At 40.3% G+C, this 17,328-nt stretch overlaps 1 protein-coding gene across 7 annotated transcripts in view; it reads right to left on the reverse strand.

The window, feature by feature from the left end:
• ERC1 (ELKS/RAB6-interacting/CAST family member 1) overlaps positions 1-17,328 on the reverse strand; it is a 545,338-nt gene that overhangs the window by 74,094 nt on the left and 453,916 nt on the right. For all 7 annotated transcript variants that reach the window (XM_077827362.1, XM_077827360.1, XM_077827359.1 and 4 more), the window contains one exon: positions 13,749-13,893. In XM_077827362.1, the coding sequence (XP_077683488.1) occupies positions 13,749-13,893 (145 nt within the window). The remainder of the gene's footprint in view (positions 1-13,748; positions 13,894-17,328) is intronic.

Below are 17,328 nucleotides of genomic sequence, written 5' to 3' on the forward strand. Positions count from 1 at the left end.
GTGAGCTGTAGCTCATGAAAGCTTATGCTCTAATAAATTGGTTAGTCTCTAAGGTGCCACAAGTGCTCCTTTTCTTTTTATGGATACAGACTAACACGGCTGCTACTCTGAAACTTACCTATAACTGAGGTTTCTTCATGATAAACTCTGTATATTCACACTAATGGAATGCTCTGACCATTACACTGAATAAAGTACTTACATGCAGTTCTACTTTCATATTGTTCTTTCTTTCATAAGCGATAAACAACTTTGGGGACTATCTAAAATTGCGTAACCAGTCCTGTCTAAATAAAAAGCTAAAGGCTTTTGACATCCAGAGTATGCAGTTTAGCCTCCCCATCTTCAATATGAAGTTTGGGAAAGAACACTGGTAAAATTGTATAGACTGGCTTATATGAGATCCTTTTAGGTAAAAACACTAGGTGTGTACAAGAAATGTGTGAAAAACTAAATGGCTGATCAGCCATTAATGCATGTAATTCACTTTGGCTATGTCTACACTACAGCAGCGCAGCTGTACAGACGGAGCTGCGCCCCTTTAGTGCTTCTGGTGAAGATGCTCTATGTCAATGGAAGAGAGCTCTCTTGTCGGCTTACTAACTTCTGCGTCCGTGAGAGGCAGTAGTTATGTCGGCAGGAGAAGCTCTCCCGCCGACACAGCACTGACCACACCAGTGCTTAAGTTGGTATAATTTATGCCACTCAACCGTGTGGATTATTCACACCCCTGTGCAATATAAATTATACCGAAGTAATTTATAGTGTAGGCATTGTTTTATATGCCTTGCAGAGGCAATGACTATCAAAGTCACTGTCTAAATAGACAAAAAACAAATTACAGCTTCCCGAAGGCTCAGAGTGAGGTCTTATCAATTGCGAGAGCACTATGTTTAAATCCCAAGATGGTATAGATGCCTTATTGGAGGGTATAAATTACTGAGACCTTTTAAAAATATTTTAACTATATTATTTCTAAAAATAGATTTTTCAGTTCACAGGTACATGGTATGCTGATATGGCTGCGAGATGAATCTTCACTGAAGATAATGAGAGAGCTCATTTCTTAAGGTATAACAAATATTGTAAAATGAAACTAATTGGTATTGCATATGGATCTACATCAAAAGCCACAATAAAAATATTTTCTATTTATGACTATAACATCTTTATGTTGACTCTTTCCTGGAATGCGACAATACATTTTGCACATCTAGCGAACAACTTTTTTCTAACAACCCTAGAGTCCTATTCCCCATGCTGTTAGATGAAGAGACTGAAGATCTGGATGATAAACCATCCAGTGTTTTTTCAACAAGTCCTGTACTAGCAGTAGAGGCTCTATTAGTCCTCTTGACAGGTGCATTAAGTCTGGATACCACTGCTGCCTGGCCCATGATGGCGCTACTAAAATTACACTGGCTTTGTCCTGTGTTATCTTGTCACTCTCTGGATGAGTGGAAATGGGGGAAATGTATACATTAATCCCTGATGCCAGTGTATTTAAAAAGCATCTAATATTGAGTCCCTATTGCTGTCTGGTCTCTAGAAAAATTTCTGACACTTCCTGTTGTTGCTGGATGCCCACAGATCTATCATCAGATACCCCATAACCTGAAAAGGTGCGCTACTACTTTGTCTTTCAAAGATCCTCTGCTTTCTTAGCTATACTGCTACTACAGATAGGCATTTTGTGAACACTCTGGGACAAACAAAAAAGAGGACTGTGTACTGAAAATGTTCCTCTCCTACCCTGAAACACAGGTAGCTTCAATGACCAGGTCTTATGGAAATATGTCTTTTAAATCTAGATCTGCAAACCAATCCTGAAGGGAAAGAGAAGGGATGATAGAAGTTAGAGATAACATGTGGAAATGAAACTTTTTTATATAGTTATTCATTTTCTTAAATCCAAAATAGGGTGAAGACCCCCAGTCTTTTTTAAGATTAAAAAAATAACACAAATAAAAACCTCTCCCTCTCTAATCTGGTGGTACCACCTCCACTGTTCTTAACTTCGGTAAACACTGAACCTCTGCTCTTAGTAAACCAAGGTGAGCTCGATCCCTGGTCAGGGATGACATAGGGGGTTGTGGTGAGGGGAGTGTCTTGAGCTGAATTGTATAGCCGCATGCAATAACTTCCAGGATCCACCTGTCAGATACTATTAACTCCCATTTTTGATAAAATTGAGACAAACAGTCCCCAAATTGTCCAACCAGACCGGTTTATAACTCCATAGCCTTATGTAAAATCTGAGACCTTGTAGGAACCACAGTTGACGATATAGAAGAATTCTGCACCTTATTACTACAAGGCTTATAAAATTTCTTCTCCTTTTAATGTTCAGAGGCTTGATATTGAGGCTGATGACAGTAACTTTTTCTGTTAAGGAGCCGATGTAGAAGATGATGAATGCTGTCTTTGACACCTAAAAGTTACAGCTGTAGACTCTCTTATTCACAGGAATGAAACCTAGACATCTAGCTGCAGATCTCACATTTTAAATTATTTCTAGTATTTCATCCATCTGCATGCTAAACAGACCTTCCCCTTCAAAAGGCAGATCTTCAATCCTCATCTTCATTTCATGGGGTAAGCCTACTCATCTGAGTCATGAATGCCATCTTAAAGCAATGGCTGAAGCTACTGCCCTAGCTGAAACAGCTGAAGAATCAAATGCTGCTCTCAAATGATGCTTGGTAACATTCTGTCCTTCTGTGAGCAGGCATTCACCAATCTTCTTTGTTTCTGAGGTAAAGTATTAAGGAATGGTAACATCCTACCCCATAGATGGTATTGATACCTTGCCATGACAGCTTCATAATTCAAGATACACATGGCTAAAGTGGTAGAAGAGAACATCTTCCGCACAATGACACCTGGTCTTTTGCCCTCTTTATAAATAGGGCCCTACCAAATTCATGGCCATGAAAAATGGGGGTCCTTCCCCAAAGGAGAATAGCAGAGAATAGGTGTGGTTTGTGGAAGGATAGTAACAGAATGTATTTACAAACTACAGAGTTACAATTTGAAATGACTGATCTCACAGTATTATTATTATTTATTATTGTATTACCATAGTCATGGACCAGGACTCCATTGTGCTAGACACTGAAGAATATGACCTTCAGATTTCCATGTCATCTGTATAAACTCTTAGAAGAACCAAGCTCATTTTCAAGGCTCTTGGCTCTACCACTTTCCCCAAATCTGTGTTTCTTTCCCATTATAGACTTTTTAGTGCACAACTTCTTGGGCTGTCAAGAACCAGTAAGATGGTTATAGCTGAGAGGCAGTGTGGTCTAACGGCAGCAGCACCAGACTGAGAGACAGGAACTCCTGAGTTCTAATCTGGACTCTTCCATTGATTCATTGTGTATCTTCAGTTTCCCCTCATCTGTAGACTAGGGATGATGTTACTTACACTTCACTTTAGAAAGGGCTTTGTGATGAAAAATGTTATAGAAGAGGCACTGGGTGTTATATAAGCTATATACAGATATCTAAGTGGCACTGGGTGTTGTAAGGAATTATTTTATTAATTAGCATTTGTATGGGGCTTTGAAGAAATAAAATGCTGTACTAAAATTATACTGCAGCCATGTAAAAATCTTAATGAATGAGAGCAATATCTGTAATAAACCAAAATAGTTTTTCTTTGGGCTGAGAGCAAACATGGGAAATTTCAGCCCCCAAAATATTTTTTTTAAAAAGTTACAAGTAACTGAAAACAAAGCTAATAATAATACTTTGCACTTCTATGACATCTTTCATCTGAAGATATAAAATTACTTTACAAACAATTTATTAAGCCTCAATACCTCAGCGAGGTAATGAACCTGCTTCCTCAACTAAAGCTATGGAATCACTACTGAAATATAACAAACAACAGACTTGACTGCTAGCTGAAGTACAGATGACATGCCTGGCTTGCCAGCATATTCCTCTGAGAGTAGGTGTAAAGGGACCTGAAGTCAGTGGCAGCAAGAAATTAACTTGTACACAGTTTTATTTTAATAATATAAAAAGAAGAAGGGTAATGCTGGAACGAGGAGGGCAAAGGAGAGAGAGTAAGTGTTAATTCCATAGCAATAGTTTTTTCTATGGCAGCGATTTACCTTGACACAGCACTGAATGTTGCTGTATGGCATTGTGGCATCTCTCGTGTTCTCTTGAGGCTGTGTAGTCTGAGGAGCAAGGTTGCAAACAGATGTCACACAGAAATGTGTAGGCTCCCAATGAAGACTGTCAATCGCGCTTGGCTCTTTTGTATATCAGTTTTTTGCATCTTTGTCAAAACGTTTACAAATTTTATTGACAGTTGCTCTATATTTAGGTTTGCCCTTGGCTGTGTCTTTGAAGTTATCAATATTTATGAGGTGAGAGTCTCCTTAAGGGTGTTTTTGAGGCATTTACATTGACTGCCCTTCCTGAATTTTCTGAGTTTCAGCTTGTCATAGGACTTTTTTCAGGAGTCTACAATCACCCTTTCTGACAACTTGACTTGTCCACCTAGGATGAGGTGTGATAATCATTGCCTCGATGCTGGTTGTTTCTGCTCTTTCAAGGATGTTGATGTTTGACACTTTGTTTTGTCAGCGGACCTTCAGAATAGAGCAAAGACATTGCATGTGAAATTTTTCAAATTGCTTGGTGTGTATGCAGTGTGCCATGTTTTACACCCATATAAAAGGAATGTTATCATTGCTGCATTGTATATCATCAGGTTTGTTAACAGTATGAAGATATGCTGGTTGAGTATCCTATGGCAAAGACTTCCAAAACCCTAGCTTGCCTTCTGCATTCTGTTTGACATTTTCTTGACCAAGGGAACTGTCAGTTGAGATGGTATTGCCCAGGTATGTAAAGTGATTGATATTCTTTAGTTCTGTACCATCAAAGGTGATGTTTGGTTCAGTGATAGTGGCTGATGGGACTGGTCAGAACAGGACTTCAGGATTTTCCAGGCTGAAAGTGGGTCCAAACTGTTTAGTTGCCTCTGAGAGCCTATCAAGGATAAGCTGTAGATTACTTTCACTATGACTAAATAGAGCACAATCATCTGCAAAAAGGGCTTCACATAAGAGTTTCTCAAGGACTTCTGAAGAGTTATCCATCAGTTCTGTACCTTATGTAAATATCCTTTTGAAGGTTGTCAGTGGTGTAATTCAGAACCACTGCAAAGAAGAGAACAAAGAGAACCAATGCCAGCACACAGTCTTGTTTTACCCTATTAGATATGGGGAATAGCTTAGAGAGGCCATCATTTGAGAGGACTTGACCAGTCATGTCTTCGTGGACTTCATGTATGATGTTAACAAATTTGATGGGGCATCCAAGCTTTTCTAGAATTTTTAGAGGCCATTTCCGCTCAGTGTCAAATGCTTTTCTTTTCCTTTTTTTTTTAAAGGTCAATAAAGGCAGCATATAGTTCCATGTTTTGTTCAATTAATTTTTCCTGAATCTGTCTCTCAACAAAAATCATGTCAGTGATGCTCCAAACTGATCTAAATCCACACTGGGTCTCTGGCATAAACTTCTCTGATACTGTTTCAACAGGCTGATTGAGCAAAATACAAGCAAGGATTTTACCATCTACAGATAGGAGGGAGGTACCCTGGTAGTTGTTGCAGTCAGATTTGTTACAACCATAGTTACAAAAATAAAGGTATCTTTGAAATCCTGGGGACTTTTCTCAGTTTCCCATATAGTCTTAATAATTTCATATAGATGGTTGACAGTGTTGGGGCCTGCAAGTTTGAAGATTTCAGCTGGTATGTTGTCTTTGCCTGGTGATTTACCTGACTTCATTTGTTTTTGCACTTCTTCAAAAGGTAGGTGGCTAGGTGATTTCTTTATGCTGTGGGTCCTGGGTTCCTCTGCACCTGTGGGTTGACAATAGAAAGATGGCAGAGTAGCTCAGTAAAGTGCTGTGCCCATCTTTCACAGATGTCTCTCTTGTCCTTGATGAAGGTAAATACATCTAAACTCTTCAGTGGAGTTGGCACAAAATTTGATGGACCATAAATGGTCTTCAGTGAGTTATAAAATAACTGTGTGTTGTTAGTATCGGCATAATGCTGTATTTCTTCTTCTGTCTTTTCCAATCAGTTACCCTGTAGAACACAAAGCTGTCTTTGAGCCTGGGCTTGCAGGTAATTGAATTTGTCTTTGTTTGATGTTGACTCACTGATGTTTTGCCAAGACATAAACACATTGTCTTTTCCTTGTGTACATTTTGGATTTCACCACCATTTTCATCAAACTAATCCTGGTGCTGTCTTTTATTTTTACCTAGATTTGAATACATTCCACTTTTCAAGTGCATCATTAGGGACGATGTAATGCTATCAAATTTTCTTCTAAGTTTCCCCACGGTTTTATTGATACAATGGAAGTCTCAAGTTTGCTATGTCCAATTTCAGTTTAATCTGTGCAACATTGATTCGTTGATCATCCTGTGGGGGGTCCAAAAGTTTGCTCTTCTTACTGCTCTGGTGATCTTCATGTTCCTGATGTCTCTTTGCTACATAATGACATAGTCAATCAGGTGCCAGTACTTTGATTTCGGACTCATCCACAAAGTTTTATATTTATTGGCTTGCTTGAAGATTTTGTTGATAATAACAAGCTCGAGATCAGCACATATACTGAATAGGAGGAAACCATGCTGTTCATTTTTCCAATTCCATTGTTCTTTATTACACCACTTTAATACCAGAGTTGGAAAAGACAGTGAGGCTTGAAGTCCCATAGAATTATGCGGTTTGTCATCACTGGGTATAGATTTGATTATGTCATCCCAATCAGAATAGAATTGTTTATTTCTTCTGTACTGTTCATGACTAGATCATAAGCATTGATAAACACTGGTAACTAATGATCTAAAAGTGATTGAAAAAAAAAACAACGTGAGTGAGGGTGAGTTTGTTTTTCATTAGTAAATGTGTGTTTTGCTATTCTTCAGTAAGCTCTGTTCAAGGGTATGGTACAATCTGGCTCACCGTGCCAGCTGAGCCACTGTCAGATTCCCTGCTTCTGCTCCTAGCATGGCTCCCTGCTAGACAGAAACAATTACTGAGGAGCAAAGAGTGGCAAAACAGGCAGCTCCATGACTGATAATCTGTGTGGATTACAGGCCTACAACAAAAGCCACGATGCTCCAATTGGACAGCCAGTGCTGAATAAGAGCCATTTACACTCATTTCAGCCAGAACTTTCTTATGTTCCTACTTCAATAGCTTCTTGAATGGGATGTGTACGAATACAGTGCTTTCCCTTAATGTCTGTCTGCCCACTCCTATGCCAGCTCCACTGTCAGGACACTTAAAACGATGCTACGAAGACTATGTTTTCATATGTCAAAGGAGTGAGTTCAAATCTTGAAATAGCTGTACTGCCGTGCTCGGATACCTGGTGATGGTTGTGGTATAAGAACAGAATGCTTTACACTGAAGCTACTCCCTAGATGAAGATGAGGCTGTGACTGTACTACAGTTGGGCAACAATACTGTTGCCTCCAACAACATTTCTCACAATACTTCTCTTTTGCCTAAAATTTTTCTCATAAAGAGAACATAAGTCTGTGCATTCACTGTGGCTCTGAACAGGCTGAACAGTCATCCAGAAACCATAGAGACCTTTCAGTTTTATCCAATAAATGGTGGGAAATCTGATATACAAGTTCTGTAAATATCTAAACAAACAGATCCAAATTCCCTGAGTCACTTATTTTTAAACATTTATTTTAACTTCTCTCTATTCCATGCAGGGAAAACAATGGCAACAACTTATTTAAAAAATTCTAGTGTACTTTCTAGATCACCTACCGCCATCCTTTGACAGGGCCACAATTATATGGCCTGAATCAAAGTCAGCAGTAGCTTGGTCTTTTTGAACTTTGAAGATGTTTTAGTCTCACCAACTTTTCTACACTCGGACCTACCTGCTGTTCTACTGACTGGGATACATGGTAACAGTGATAATGTTACCATTTTTAGAAGGAAAGGTTACTTACCTGTAACTATGGTTTGAGAGTTGCCTCCATGCATTCACAATTGCGGGGGCACCATCTCACAAGTAGGAATACACAGAGATCTCAAAGAGCACCAGTTATCACAGTAACAGCATTTTGTGCTTGCCATCAATTTTCTTTGTGGCAGCTGAAAAGGGAATTAATCTTCTGATGGGGTAATCTTTAACAGCAGACATGGTCTTAGACAGATAGGGCAAAACAGGGTCTATCTGCAACTCTAAAAGGGTCTGTACAGTTTCCTTAGGGAGAGTGTTAATAAAAACCTGCCAAAAGTATGGAAACTCTCATGTGGTTACATGGTAGTGGAAACTGCTTGTCTATCAGTCTCTTCTGACCCAGTTTTACATTCTTCTATTACAAAGAGAAATACCTCTACCAGTGGAACTTTATTTCGGAAAAGTTCATAGTAGGAGTTTGTGTCAGGTGTCAAACTGCTGGGTTTCCAGGGAAACAAGTAACTACGGAAAACTAATATTTTGGGGGGAGGCTATTCTAGAGTTGAAAAAATTTCCCCTCTCCCCCATTCCCCAAAGAAAGAAATTAACTTGAGAAACAATGAAATCTTTGCAATGCCATAGCCTCATGAGGGAAGTCAGACAAATCCTTGTAGGGAGGAAGAATAAAGTAGTGTAGAAAGGCTTGTTTCAGCACTTAGATGGCTATCCTGACATGTAAAATGCTCTGTAAGTGTTAGAATGTATTATTATTACAGTTGTGTTGCTTGTCCACAAATGGCTCATTTCTATGTGGTGGAGCCATGAGTGGTGAATAATGGCCCCTCATTTCATGCTGCTCTGTGTATGAAGGGGAGGAGGAAGATACAGGAGGCCAGGGGGATTTTAATTTTATGTACTCAAACCTTCTGCAAATGTCAAACAGACCTCCACAGAAGCTGAATTTTGGGCAGCCTGAGGCTAGTAATTGCTCTTCTCATTATCCGCAAGTCAGGGACCCTGGCGACCAAAGCCTCCTCTAAATCATAAAATCACTGTGACGTCTATAATTAGCTATGGGCTAGTGACTGCAAATGTATTACAGCAATAACTGAAAGGTTGGTTACTTGACTGCATTTGCAGTATCATCATTGTAGATCATTACAGGTACACAGAGGGTGTGGAGTACGGGGCAGAGCCCTCTTGTTACTGAAGGAACTAAGACCACGTCTGCTGTTAAAGATTACCCCATCAGAAAAGGCAGAAGAAGGGGACACTGAAGGTGTACAGCTGACAAAATGACACACTCAGAACCTCTCCATTTAAAAGCTAAATGCTTCTTTGGCTATTCCGGAGATTAACTATGGAGATTAAAGCACTATGTTAAAGTACACCAGCAGGGTTTACATGGAACAATTAACATGCAACTTGTTAGTGTGCATTAGAAATCACACCCCTGTGTAGTGCCTGACTGCTGATCTCTCAGGGCTTGTGTACACAGTGGGTTAATGCGCTATACAGGGGTGTGATTTCTAATGTACACTAACAAGTTGCATGTTAATTGTTCCATGTAAACCCTGCTGGTGTACTTTAACATAGTGCTTTTTGGAAAGAACACTAGGGAACATTTAGTGCGCACCAGCAGAGTCCACATGGACCGATAGGTTAGAGTGATTTAGAAATCATACCCACAGAGAGTACGTTTCTACATAGTGGGAAACCTCAGGAAGTGACTAATTCTTCCTGGACAACGGTAATGCTTTTGGTGAATATTATGCCACTTAACACAACAATTAGTGTCTTTTTATAATTAAAATGTACTGAATACTGGTGAAAGATGCCAGATTAATAATGCTCCATCTGTCCACAGGACAGGCACAGCACATGAAGCAGCAGTGTAAGCCTTCTTTTATCCTGTCTGACCCTTGCAAATATGCCTCAGATCTACCATGGAGGAAGAAGTTCAGGGGTGAGAGGGAGTTCATTTACCATATGCATTTAATCCTTGGCACCTGTCCTGAGATCACCAATAAGAGTACAAATCATAGAATCATAGAATATCAGGGTTGGAAGGGACCCCTGAAGGTCATCTAGTCCAACCCCCTGCTCAAAGCAGGACCAATTCCCAGTTAAATCATCCCAGCCAGGGCTTTGTAAAGCCTGACCTTAAAAACCTCTAAGGAAGGAGATTCTACCACCTCCCTAGGTAACGCATTCCAGTGTTTCACCACCCTCTTAGTGAAAAAGTTTTTCCTAATATCCAATCTAAACCTCCCCCACTGCAACTTGAGACCATTACTCCTCGTTCTGTCATCTGCTACCATTGAGAACAGTCTAGAGCCATCCTCTTTGGAACCCCCTTTCAGGTAGTTGAAAGCAGCTATCAAATCCCCGTTCATTCTTCTCTTCCAAAGACTAAACAATCCCAGTTCCCTTAGCCTCTCCTCATAAGTCATGTGTTCTAGACCCCTAATCATTTTTGTTGCCCTTCGCTGGACTCTCTCCAATTTATCCACATCCTTCTTGTAGTGTGGGGCCCAAAACTGGACACAGTACTCCAGATGAGGCCTCACCAATGTCGAATAGAGGGGAACGATCACGTCCCTCGATCTGCTCGCTATGCCCCTACTTATACATCCCAAAATGCCATTGGCCTTCTTGGCAACAAGGGAACACTGCTGACTCATATCCGGCTTCTCGTCCACTGTCACCCCTAGGTCCTTTTCCGCAGAACTGCTGCCTAGCCATTCGGTCCCTAGTCTGTAGCGGTGCATTGGATTCTTCCATCCTAAGTGCAGGACTCTGCACTTATCCTTATTGAACCTCATCAGATTTCTTTTGGCCCAATCCTCCAATTTGTCTAGGTGCTTCTGTATCCTATCCCTCCCCTCCAGCGTATCTACCACTCCTCCCAGTTTAGTATCATCCGCAAATTTGCTGAGAGTGCAATCCACACCATCCTCCAGATCATTTATGAAGATATTGAACAAAACCGGCCCCAGGACCGACCCTTGGGGCACTCCACTTGATACCGGCTGCCAACTAGACATGGAGCCATTGATCACTACCCGTTGAGCCCGACAATCTAGCCAGCTTTCTACCCACCTTATAGTGCAAAGGTGTCACCTAGAAAATTGTAGTGGTGGTTCTTGTGATATTGACATCTCTCTGTCCATTATGGAATAAAATGATTGCCAAGCACCGGTCAGATCTTTTATAAAACATGCTACAGCATTATCCAGTAATACTCAAAAACACCCCAGTGTCATTGTTTTAAGCTGATATGTTAATTTAGATCAGGGGTTCTCAAACTTTATTGCACTACGACCCCCTTCTGACAACAAAGTTACTAAATGCCCCCAGGAGGGGGCTGGAGCCTGAGCCCTGACACCTTGGGTGGGGGTTCAGCTCTGGGTCCCAGCAAGTTTAATGCTGGTCCTGGTGACCCCACTAAAATGGAGTCGCGACCCACTTTGGGTTCCCGAACCACACTTTGAGAACCGCTGATTTAGATAATTACTGCAGAATACTTATTTTTAAGCACCTAAGGGATGGTTACAACAGCTGTTCACTACCAACCTGAACTGCTTTCAAACCAGTCATCCACCAGAGATATGAAAGGTTTGAGATCCCTTTATCAATTTATTGAGCCAATCTATTGATACCACTGTAATCAAAAGGGAGTAAAAGTTATTATTAAATATTTATACAGTACCACCAATATATATGATGCTTCTCAAACAATTCCACATGAATAACAATCTGACTCTGAGCTCCCATGCTCCTGAATTGAGAAACCCCATGGATCGGAACCCCCAAGCAACAGCATTGTTATTATTAAATATTTAACCTGTGATTGTGCCTAGAGATCTCAACCAGCCTTGGAGCTCTGTGGTGCTAGGCACTGTACATATATAGTAAATGACAGACCTTGCCCCAGAGATCTTATTCCAGGAAATCTCAAAGGTCTATGGTCTGAGCCAACAGAGAAGAAAAATTCAGCCTATACTCATATGCCTTCCATTTACGACTCACAGCTGTGGACCAGGACTTTAAGCTGCAATAATTATTGTATGCTGCTTGTTAAATCTTAGTTTGAGAAGCAAATGAATCACAGAAATACAGGCCATTCTCGGACAAATGGCTGGTGGATGAACTGCATTAAAGGAGGCCAAAGCTCTCTTGATTTACATTAATTCCAGTGCGGGTGCCCGCTTGACACGCACTGCAGGGGCTTCTCTCTGACTTATAATTGGAACACACTGGCTGGCACTCACCATAGCACATCTGGACTTTGTTAGACAACCCTCAGCTCTATTTTCTTGCATCAGCCCTGGCCCCCTCATCTGAAGCAGCCTCCCAACCACTGTTTCACCATGAACCAGTCAAGGAGACAAACTACTTTGGGAGCAAGTAAATTGGGACTACATTAGTTGGTGACCCTTGCCCTCCAATTTGCCTCCCTTGCTTCTGATGATAGAGGAAATCCCTTCATGGAAGTTGACAACCAATCCTAAGCAGGCAGCTCCATTTACTGGAAAGCTTGGTCAATGCTGACTGCTTCACTAGGAAATGTTTCTATACTGAGGCACATTCCTGCAATTCAGGGACTACAAGCTTTAAATTAAAAAAAAAACAAACACTGATGCCGTATCTTCTTTCTAAAATGCCTCTCCCCCATCTAAGCTTTAGTGCACACAAATTAAAGAACCAAAATGTCTTTGGCAGGACTCCTACCTTCTCTTTCACAGTAACACACTAGCAACTTGAGTGGGTGAGAACATGATATAGTGCGGGGGAGGGCAGAGAGCAAAATTGAAAGAGAGAACTGCTACAAAATCTCTCTGAACCAATGTACCTTCCTCCTTCGATGAATCTATGTCTCTCCACTGAAGAGTTTTAAATAAAAGAAAGTCTTGCTTAGTCTGAATGGCTGAAGAGCTCAGGAATTGCGTGTTGGGAAGTAAACTGGGGCTTATCCACTTATGGATTAATTTCTGATTTGAGGAGATATAAACAATCTGCATATGGTGTTCTCTTAAGCAAAGTCAATCTGTACACACATTATCAACAGCTATGAAATTATACAAACAACTAATGCTTTCTGTCAAAGTCAAAAGAAAGGCACTATTTGCATTCTACCATAGCCAGTTCAATGGATCTATTCAGGCCCACTATACTATCGGGGATACGACATTAGTTCCTCCCCCAAAAGACCTCCCCGAGAGTCCCTCTCTCTTTTGCAAAGGGATTCACAAGTCTGACCAGTGTTGTCGTATAAAGACATGCATTCCCTTAATAGAAAGCTACCCCTCTCCATTATTGTTCAGCATGACACTCTGGAAGCTCACATGTTGAGAAGCACTTTCCACCACGATCAAACTGGGTATATGCATTTTACATTTGAGTCTCTTGCTAGCAGAATGCCATCTTGCTGGAAAGTGACAGTATTTATGACTATACCAGTAAAGTTGAATGCTATGAAATTGTAAAATCAGTTTCTAAACTCATTTAATGTTGATTAAACAGTCAAAAAACGAACTTTACTATGTGAACATTAAATATTTTATTTCAATATTAAATGTTAAGTGTAAAACCACTGTCACTAAAGCGCTGATGCCTTCTAAGGAGGAAGTGGAGAAATCCCTGATCAGAAAGCATCCCTGGTTCCATCCCAGTACACAGCAAGGCAATATATTTTTAGTTGATAAAGTTATATAATCCACGATAATAATCCCGTACCACCAGCCCACATGCCTGATTCTGTCCCTTCCCACCTGCTGCTTGAGCTGTTGCACCAGGCGGTCCTTCTCTCGCTTCAGTGCAGCCACTTCATCTTGGGTCTTCTTCTTAGAGGATGAAAGTTCTAGCAGAGCAATATTGGCATCTTTTTCACTGATGGCAGCTAGAAGAGCTTCTTGTCTGGGGAAAAAAAAAAAAATAATACACTGGTGTCCTCAAAAAGTAAGGGGTGTCTCTGGCAACCTGTACTCCATGTTCACTCTTTTATAAGATTAGGATATATTTTTTACAAAGTATGTCTTCTGAGGTCTGATTTGAAAAATCATAATCTGCTGAACATTATTGTACTGGTAAAATATGTGTGGCAATACTGTATGTAAAGTTACAAGACTCTACTGTATAGCATTGTTATAACAGGCTCCAAGGTTAAGAAAAGCAGGCCCAAATCAGTTTTTCAGAGACAAAGACACACATACACCCCAGCCAGGTGCTAAAGGGCTATCACCTACTTAAGCAGACATTCTCCAGCAGGGGGGAAGGAGTAATCAAGAAATTTACATTCCATCACAGGGACAGTTTAAACCTCACGTCCACAAGAGACTATTTTGTTACCATGACCCAGCAAGGATATTTCTAGCAAAAGAAACTGAATTATGAAGAGGAGAGGAAAATGCTGGATTTCACTATTCTTTTTCATGTCTGCTCATGACATCAATGACTCTCAAAGAACTGAACTTAGGGGTGGGAAGGGGTAATCATGGCTGGGCAGGCTTTTCAGCCAGTACAGACTGCTGTAAGCTTATGGTGAGAAAAATCTTTCGCTTTTAAATTCACTTAGCTTATTAAGTTAGTCATTTAGCTTGAGTATTATCTTTTTATTTTCTTTGTAACCAATTCTGACTTTTATGCCCCATTACTTGTAATACTTAAAATCTATCTTTCTGTAGTTAATAAACTTGTTTTATTGTTTTATCTAAACCAATGTGTGTTTGGATTAAAGTGTGTGGGAAACTACATTTGGGATAACAAGGCTGGTGCATATCATATTCCATTGATGAAATGATGGACTTTATATGAGGGGTTTATATGAGCCTGCATTGTTCAGTAGTGTGCTGGGAAATGTAAGATGCAAATTTCTGAGGGTACAGTCTGGGACTAGAGAATCTGCCGGTGTTCTTCTGCAGTGTAATTCATGGGTGGGTGGCTAGTAGCACCCAATGCTGTTAGCTGGGAACAAATTATATGCTGGAGATTGTGTTAACTGGCCAGGACTGGCTGTTCACCTGTAAAGCAGTGTAAAAGACATCTCAGGTTGGAGGAGAGACAGCTATTCAGCAGTCCAGATTGTACCCTGGGTAATATCACAGTGCAGAATTGGACACATCTGTACCATGGATGCTGTGGTAGGGAGTGTGATTCTAGGGATATGATTAACTTTGGCATTCACCGAGGTGGTATCAAACTCTGGGAGACTTACTCTACACAAGTCAATGGTGCAATGGCTTATAAAAGACCCTATTTTGCTGTGTATCAAGACTATTGATACAGTAGGTAGGATGGATAACCAGATAGGATGGGAGAAGAGTGATGTGCTATGTTCCTGTTCAGAACTTCCTAATTTCGTAGACTCATCTCAGCATTGTTTTAGGTATCATTTTTGGGTACTTCAGACAATTCTAAACAGATTTTCTCTATTTCTAATATATACTGGTGTGATATATACACATATAACAGAGTGGACCATTGTGTTCCATCTTCTTAAAAATATATTGGCTATTAATGTAGCTATCTGAGGAGGAAAATGGCCTGTGGCAAATTCGCTGAACTCATTTTAGCAGTGCACAGTATTCCCAGAAGCAAATGAAGATAACGGGAAGTACAGGCCCTATTCTGTTATCAGAGAGATGATGAAGAGGCCTCTGGCAGAAAGCACAGGGGTTAACTGGGAGCTGGCAAAAGGGCACCCTCCCATATCAAGGATGCTTTTGCTGTCCTGTGACTTCCCCTGTCAGTATTCAGGATGATGAGGGGCTTTTGTCAACTCTCTACATTGAGTGACTGAGACAAATGTAGGCTTGTCCTCTGAGCAAACCTTTGACAGCTCAGAGGGAGCTGCATATGAGCTAAAAAAACTAGTGCAGGATCCTGCCATCACAGTTGTGTGATAATTAGACATAGAATTTTACCCTTTCTCAACAGCATCTAACTCTCTCATATTTTCCTGCACTTTAGGAGCATCTTGTGGATGCTAGAAGTCAAAGACTATGATCCTGTTTCAAAAATCTACAGAACACATATCAGTTGCGCATACTTGTATATGTTAAAAAGGTGAATTCTTGTTTATTTTATATTGTTTACTTGCAATCATATCTCATAACTTTTCTAGTTCAGTCTGAACTCTAACCTAAGTAGGGTTGAGCCTGGTCAGTACTTGTAAGGAAATCCCTGTTGCTGAAGAAACTGTTGTCCTGTAGGCGGCCCTCTTCCCTGAGTCAGTACTGAAGCAATGTACAGCAAGAGGTTCATTTGATAGATTAAAGATCACACGGCACATTGCATAAGAGTAGGAGTTGACAACTCTAGTGTCCTGGCCAAAATTCAATTTGGAATATTATATTCTCCTGAATTTAAGCTGCAGATGGAGTCAAATTAGTAATTCTACCATTAAGGAGGTAACAGTTTCCATTGTAATCTAGATTTTGACTTGCCTACAGACTTTCTGAAAAAAAACAAAAAAACTGCTGTATAAAGTTCCATGTGTCTTTCCAACTAAGAGGAGAACTGATCTGGAGTATGAGATTAATTGAACAAGACATATATTTTATTTTGATTCATTAAAATATGCTCATCAAACACTATGAAAAATTAATGAGGCCTTGAAAAATTAGTAGATTTTCAAACGTGTTCTAAAGTTTTTCTGTCCCCTCAAATTAAAAGTGGCGATGTCAAGGTTTCAAACTTGGTTTATACACTAGTTCAATGATAACTTATGCACAGGACTACCTTTACCATACTAGATTGCAGAAAATTATTAGATGTTGACTATGTTTGGTCTCTGCATGTGTTACAATTTCTGGTGAGTCTGGTCAATGTTTCAAGATCCAATTAACCTATTCAGAAATTTAATTTTTAATTGAAAAGCATTTCTGGAGGTCATCATTGCGCAGACAGCACCCTTTGAATGCAAACTATCATTAGGTTTCTAAGTTAATTGCAGTGATATTCTCTGAAAATCATGGGTTATTTATACTGATTTTAAAAGAGAAATTATGTTCCCTTACTGCTGCTTGCCAACACATTCAATAGAAGATGGAGTCCCTGTGACTGAGGAGGGCAATGTCTACTGCAAGCTTTTCTTGATGCTGAAGAGAAGGGTACAGGGAAATGTGCTCTACAAGTGTCATCTGAAGAAGTGTATGTAAAAGTGTCTCCGCTGATGTCATGCTTCTGAGTTAGAGGCCACCTTTGAGGCAGCTCCTCCTGCCTGAAACAGACTTGTCTCAGTACAGTCCAATCAGAGTCAGCAAATACTACCATTAGGGGAGAATCTGTGCTGATGTCTTTGCAACATAACATGGAAGCCCTCTCTGTACCAGGTGCAGGCTTGAAGGCTGT

Source organism: Eretmochelys imbricata, chromosome 1, assembly GCF_965152235.1.
Source record: "Eretmochelys imbricata isolate rEreImb1 chromosome 1, rEreImb1.hap1, whole genome shotgun sequence".
NCBI lineage: Eukaryota > Metazoa > Chordata > Testudines > Cheloniidae > Eretmochelys > Eretmochelys imbricata.